A 7,821-nucleotide genomic window follows, 5' to 3' on the forward strand; every position below is an offset into this window, starting at 1 on the left:
ATTGTCAATGTACGACCGAATTCAAACAAGTTAGGTACTGTAGACTACAACAGTCATTGTCAATGTACGAGCGTATTAAAACAAGTTAGGTACTGCAGAGACTACAACAGTCATTGTCAATGTACGACCGTATTAAAACAAGTTAGGTACTGTAGCCTACAACAGTCATTGTCAATGTATGACCGTATTCAAATAAGTTAGATACTGTAGCTTACAACTGTCACTCTCAATGTACGAGCGTATTAAAACAAGTTAGGTACTGCAGAGACTACAACAGTCATTGTCAATGTACGACCGTATTAAAACAAGTTAAGTACTGTAGCCTACAACAGTCATTGTCAATGTACGACCGTATTAAAACAAGTTAGATACTGTAGGTTACAACTGTCACTCTCAATGTACGAGCGTATTAAAACAAGTTAGGTACTGCAGAGACTACAACAGTCATTGTCAATGTACGACCGTATTAAAACAAGTTAGGTACTGTAGACTACAACTGTCATTGTCAATGTACGACCGTATTAAAACAAGTTAGGTACTGTAGCCTACAACAGTCATTGTCAATGTATGACCGTATTCAAACAAGTTAGACACTGTAGCTTACAACTGTCACTCTCAATGTACGAGCGTATTAAAACAAGTTTGGTACTGTAGACTACAACAGTCACTGTCAATGTACGACCGTATTAAAACAAGTTAGATACTGTAGCCTACAACAGTCATTGTCAATGTACGAACGTATTAAAGCAAGTTAGGTACTGTAGACTACAACAGTCATTGTCAATCTATGAGAATGTAAGTTTTTTTAGCGCCTAAACCACCTTAGACGCACGTGATTCAGCACACGTGAATACACTTGGCTGAGCATGTGCTTCATTAGATTCTTCCAGGAATCGCGTAATCAAGCCCATGTAGTTCGTTTTTGTGTTTTTAACCAGTTCATATTTCACACAAAATAAGGTAGAATATTTCTTAGACATTTTAGAGCACATAGATGTTTCTGTCTGCGTTGTCGACTTTAATTCTTAATTAACACTGAAGCTTCGTCAAATAACTGGGTTTTTATGTAATTTTTCTGTCGCTAGGTGTAATACCAACTTCGGAAAATACGTCTGTCTGTAATGATCTGTTTATTTTTTAATTATCTATTTTAATTTTCTGTCTCTTTACAAGAAACTTTCTGGTTGCGTACATATACATGTAGCTAAGTCTGATAGACAGAATATTCCTGTCGCTTTTTAAGTCCTGTTCCTAGACACCACTCTTCCTAGGGCACGTTCTACCTTTCCCATAGTGTAGCCTGGTTTGTACCCTAATTTTGTTTGTCTGTCGTTTATGTGCGGTAGTCAATCGTTTCGGCCTCGCTATCTGGAATTTATATAATTCAGATTAACGTACAGAAACACTTATCAATCTCTAGGAGTTTTAATTCAAACAACTTTTTGGACGTAAGTAATATATCTTTAGATTTTATGAGCAATTCAGAATCAAGCAGGTGACAAGTTACAAACCCAAAGGTTGATTGAGAGACTCGAAGTGTATACCTGCCGCTGTTCGAGCGTCATCAATTTTCTATTTAGGCGACGTCGAACGCAGTGTGTGTCCGTCCTTTTCAGGTTAGATAGTTTCCTAACCACAACAAATAAAAAAAAAGAATCAAAGTTAAAAGTATTTTCGTCTAAGTTTGGTGAGGGAAATATGCATATTCCGGTTTAGTATAAGCTGTTACCATGGTTGGTGGCTTATGTATATACTATCGACAAAGTATTACTAGTAACCATGGCGACGATAGACATTCCGGTCACCATAACTATTAAAGAAATTATAGTGATTATTCGGAAAGTACCCAGGAAACATTTGAAGAAATGTTTTATAGTAACTAGTTTAATTGTTTTTGTGTGTCTGGAAGACGGTTCCAGGGCACATTATCACTATGGCTAAAACTAGAAAAGATTTAATTCTGGAATGGGGAGGGGAAGGCTAAAACGTCTTTAAATGGTATAAAAAACGCTCTTACTTATGAGGGTCTAGCACTAACAGCATTTCTCGAAACAACAGAATTTTCTTGTATGTCCACGCTAACCTGAACTCGTCCCCATATGGAGTAATTCTTATTAATAACTTATTTATAAGTAAAAATACTAAGACTTGTTTGTTTGTTTTTTTCCTGTATAAATACACTGAAAACTGTGATTTCGAAAGAAGATCATATCTTCTTACACCTTTCAATAACTGCTACAACATTTTTACGGTACACTATGATTACTTAAGTGCAGAACAAACGAGTTATATGTTGTGTAACTTAATAAACTTTAATGTGTTTTTACTGTGGAAAATCTGACCCATCTACAACCAAAGCTTCAAGTGAATACAAAATATTGCCAGTGTTAATATGTATCATGAACGTTCGTATTTCTTTGAACTGTAATTAATGTCATTTTTCAGTAAAATCAAGTCGAATGTTTTGAACTAAAACAACAATACATACTACTTTAATTTCCTAAGATTGTGATTATTTGCTCCAGTTGAACTTGGAATAAATACTCTGATCAAAAAATGAGTTCTTTCTATTGAGTGAATTGAGCAGCTGTATATAAGGTAATGCGTATTACTTATACACAATGTGATTGTTTTACATACCATAGACAATGGATGTGAGAACGTTAAATGTCCTGGGAAAAAGTCATGCGTTGTGGACCAGAACCGCCTCCCCCACTGTGTCCGTTGTAAAAAGGTCTGCCGTCCGCGACTCGGTTCGCGCCACGTCTGCGGGTCCGACAATACGACTTACAATAGTTACTGCGAGCTACGCCGAACTTCTTGTTTGAGTGGACGGTCCATTCAAGCCGCCTATAAAGGAAGGTGTAAAGGTAAGTCTTCGAATTCTTCTTAATAAGAAGCATATTAAGTATTATTTTCTGGCACTTGTGTATAACATTAAAATAGTAAATAACACATAACGTTAAAATAGATATACAATTAAAAACATTTTAATTAAGGTCAATATACGACCACTAAGAAGTTGACTGTACATGTTTCGACGTTGCAACGTCACCTTTAGGAGTTGCAACATCGAAACATGTAGAGTCAACTTTTTATTGACCTTAATTAAAATGTTTTTAATTGTGTACCTATTTTAACATTGTGTGTTGTTTATTATTTTAGGAAGTAGATTATTGTGGTTCATTTGGTTCGTATAACAATATTATTATTTGTGTTCACTACTTAATTAACAAAATAAAATGTAGTCCGAATGGAGTTAGTGAAAATATCATGCTTTTAAATAACTGGATACTTGAAGATCATGGACCATGAACGATGTATTTAATTAAACATTGTTTGTTTATGAAATATTATCTAAAAATTAGTCATAACTTGGTTCATCACACGTCCTGTACACACACATGTATACATACTTTAGTGAGTACGATATGTACATATTGCTTACACCACACCCATAATTCGAAATTAACTGATTGGTCAAAAGTTAAGTATCAGAGACAAACCGGCATTCAAGAAAAGGTTAAAAAAATTCGGGAAGTCCTAGATAAAGAAAATTCGAAAAGGGCCCTTTGGTAATTATTTGTTTTCAATTTCGCGCAAAGCTACACGAAGGCTATCTGCGCTAGCCGTCCCTAATTTAGCAGTGTAAGACTAGAGGGAAGGCAGCTAGTCATCACCACCCACCGCCAACTCTTGGGATACTCTTTTACCAACGAATAGGGGGATTGACTATAATATTATAACGCCCCCCACGGCTGAAAGGGCGAGCATGTTTGATGGGATGGGGATTCGAACCTACGACCTGCAGATTGCGAGTTGAGTGCCCGAACCACCCCTTCGGTAATGGATAAACCATAACAACTAGTAAGTAGGTTATCATGGCTATGCAACTGTGCACTGAAGGCACTTGATATAAATGAATGTCTTACCTGCCCACGTCACACTTACAACTTAATGGCTCCTATGTTATAAAAAACTGTTTATTTCTCCACTTAACCACTAGCAAGTAGGTTATCATGGCTATACAACTGTGCACTGAAGGCACTTGATATAAATGAATGTCTTACCTGCCCACGTCAAACTTACAACTTAATGATTCCTATGTTATAAAAAAAACTGTTTATTTCTCCAGTTAATCATTTGTTCTTGTCCTAATTTTGTATATATTTTTTTCTTTATCTTAAAATCGTAATCGAAACGACCATGAGTTTATACGTAAACTAGACATAAATCGTAAACGCCGGAACCGGTGTCCACCAATAATTTGGCCGTTCAATTTTGTTTCTAAAGCTTACTTTTTTGTTACTGAATGATGTTATGCTCTATAAATATTACCTGTAGTAATAGGAGTGGCCTTGTCTCTTACTTTGGTGACGTTTTATTAACATTCCCTGCCACACCAATGTAAATATGCTTCCGGCTTCACTACAAATTGATAGGTTTATACAATTAACTATTAGTATTCAGACAAATAAATATGTCAATGCTGCTAAGCCTAAAGCAGCTCAGCGGTTTAGCGTCTTGTTAAAACAAAACAACAACAAAAATAGCGCTCTTCATTTAGGGACCTTGGTGCGTTATAAGAGTGACGCTCAAATCCCACTCTTTCGTCTGACAAAAGTAGTCCAAGAGTTGGCAATGTTGACTAGCTTGCATTCCCTCTATCGCTTCAAAATTAGGTACGGCAAATGTAGAAAAAAGCACTCGTATAGCTTTGCACGAGATTCAACAAAATAAACAAACAAATCTATTGTGGTGTTTTCTAGGAACAAATTAAAACTTCGATCTTTGTATCTAATGTTGTTGCTTTCACATAAACAGACATTTTTGATTGGGATCGTTTAACGCTTGTGTTTATTGCTGACGACAAATTAATGTAGAACTTCCTAAACAGTTTAGAAGACAAACGGGTAAAAGCTTAAATACTCTCTTATAATCATACATTTTATTCTTCATGGGACAATTTTCTCATGAACGAACTTTCTTCTAATTTGTAATTGCATGAACAAAGGAAGTCCTCTTTAAAAAAGACAAAAAGTCCCATAATGAAAACTCTTAGAAATGTGGTAGTTCTTGGCCAGGAAGACATGTATCGTGATATACTGTATAAGTTATGTAGAAAGATACTTAATAAAACATGTAACTAGTCCAGCAGTAATTATCCCTCCAAGTAGTTCAGTGGTAAGCTCAAGTAATTATAATGCTAAAATTCGGGGTTAGGTACCTGCGATTTGCACAACGCAAAGAGCCAACTGTGCAGATTTGCGCTTAAAAGTTTGTTTGTTTGTAATTTCGCGCAAAGCTAGACGAGGGCTATCTGCTCTAGCCGTACCTAATTTAGCAGTGTAAGACTAGAGTGAAGGCAGCTAGTCATTACCACCCACCGCCAACTCTTGGGCTACTCTTTTACCAACGAATAGTGGGATTGACCGTCACATTATAACGTCCACACAGCTGAAAGGGCGAGCATGTTTGGTGAGACGGGGATTCGAGTCCGTGACCCTCAGATTGCGAGTCGAGCACCCTAACCACCTGGCCATGCCGGGCTGCGCTTAAAGAGAACCAAACAATAGACAGTACTAGATGAAGCGCATCAAGTGACAAAAATATGTTTAAAGCAATCGTAATGAGATCTTTGAAACACGTTGGGTAAAACAACAGAGTATCGTGGGGCTGTAATAACTTCCATCAGTAATGACATCTATTTGTAAGCCATTTTTTAATTACAGAAATATAATCCCACATCAAGAAAGCAATCATGAAATCGATCTTAGTGCTATTTCATTATAAACAAATTAACAGTTAGTCATCAATTAACGATCTGTGTAACACAATAAAACCTGAAACACTCTGATTAGGGCACATCTATTTTCCAATAATATGTAAAGTAATCGCCAACATTACAGCACTGGAAGTTATAATGCTGTGTAAAAACAGGGAATTGTGCACACCATTATTTACTTTATCATAAAGCTGTGTTTTCGTTTTTATTAGAAAATACGAACCTTCATAATGGTCCCATGTTTTATGAGCATCTTGTTTGGTAAATTACTGCTCTGAGCCCAAAATTTAATCCGCAGAAAGGTTCTAGTGGCTCATTAAGGAATTACGAAAACGAGAATCCTGGGTTAGTCGTTGTTGCTCCTACTTAGCTGTATTTTCAAATTTTCATCATTAACAGTTTCCATAAATCTACCTCATAGAGATTGATCTATTTTTCTTGCGTTTCTTAAGTAAAAAATGAAGCCAGTCGCATGGTAATACTTACTCGAAATGTACATTTCTTTTCATAATACGTTCCAAGTAATGAAATAAACCATATAAATAGTATTTTATTAATTACTGAGCAGTCAGATTTTTCTTTCTTGAAACAGTTGTTATAAGGAAGTTTCTGGAATGTTTCAATGTATAATTAAAATCATCAGTTGTGGTAAACGTGTGGAGCATAAAAGAGGAAACAATCTAATATAGTTACTATTTTTCAGCAAAGTACAATAAAAAGCACAATCCGCCCAAACGACATTATTTTCATTCATCAAGGAGTGGCATTGTGTGATAATAGAGTAAGGAATTTGAGTATATAATTTGTGACCATAAAACTAGCAAAGAAAGTACCGTCTTGGTGAAACCCATACCTTAGGCATAAGCATTAATAAATGTCACCACGTTTAAATATTCTCGGTTTGTGGTTATTTCTCATTAAAAAAAAATTTCGTTCTACAAAGCACGAACTGATGATATCGTTGCCTACATTTATGAACGTCTTTATACATCATGCACCTTAAAGCTCTTGGCGTGGAGTCATAATGAGAAGAGGCGTTCAAAATGGACGTAAATCATAACTTGTTATATTTTACATACACGAAGGTTCCGCGATTTTCGGTATTGAGACATTTGGAATATTATTTCCCCCCCCCCCAACCTTTTCATCTTACCATTCGTCAATAATAACTCCCAAGTAGGTTGTCATGGTTATTCAACTATTTAGTTCGAATGGCAGCTTGGCACAAATGAACGTCTTACCTGCTCCCAATAAACTCACTACCTACAGGTTCCTATGTAATGAATACAAAAAACTGTATTTCCACATCTTGATCACTTACTGTCCTCTTTTATAATTCGTCTCTTGGTCTAGACATCGCAATCAATACGGTCATAAATTTTTAGATAAATCAGCCATAAATTGATGGGTTTGTACTATTAAACTATATGTTTTCAAGCAAATACATCTTTCAAAGCTGCTGGTGTGTGCCAGGAGCAAAATCAATCTAGATCGTTACATTAATATTGTTTTTTTACCAAAACATTACAATTCGATATCGTAAATGGGGTCATATAAGGGTGACGCTGGTGCTCATTTCCACGTTTCTGGTAACAAATAAATATGCAAACTGTTTAGAAGACAAACTGGTAAAACTGTAAGAGTTGATTACTTAAACACTATACTATAAACATACACACTGCATAACAAAAGGGAGTCCTATTAAAAAAAAATGTCCTAGTTTGGCCCAGAAAACATGTTTCGTCTTTAAATGAACACCAACAACGCCATTTTACTTTCTTATATAAATATATGTTAGAGCCAGGCTCTTTATTTTTTGGGAATTTTAATTTGCAAGTGATTCATTATTTTATATCGTTCTTATGTATGAAGCATTAAGTAAATTTTTTTCACGATGTAATTTACTAATACATTTAACTGTATTTACCATTTCATTCCAGAATATATTGGTTTGTTTATTTTGAATTTCGCGCAAAGCTACACGAGGGCTATCTGCTCTAGCCGTCCCTAATTTAGCAGTGAAAGACTAAAGGGTA

General features: G+C 35.6%; 1 protein-coding gene across 2 annotated transcripts in view; it reads left to right on the top strand.

Moving 5' to 3' along the window:
• LOC106460291 (follistatin-like) overlaps positions 1-7,821 on the top strand; it is a 108,852-nt gene that overhangs the window by 77,122 nt on the left and 23,909 nt on the right. For both annotated transcript variants that reach the window (XM_022386980.1, XM_022386981.1), the window contains one exon: positions 2,646-2,870. In XM_022386980.1, the coding sequence (XP_022242688.1) occupies positions 2,646-2,870 (225 nt within the window). The remainder of the gene's footprint in view (positions 1-2,645; positions 2,871-7,821) is intronic.

The sequence above is a fragment of the Limulus polyphemus genome, unplaced genomic scaffold, assembly GCF_000517525.1.
Source record: "Limulus polyphemus unplaced genomic scaffold, Limulus_polyphemus-2.1.2 Scaffold744, whole genome shotgun sequence".
Lineage (NCBI taxonomy): Eukaryota > Metazoa > Arthropoda > Merostomata > Xiphosura > Limulidae > Limulus > Limulus polyphemus.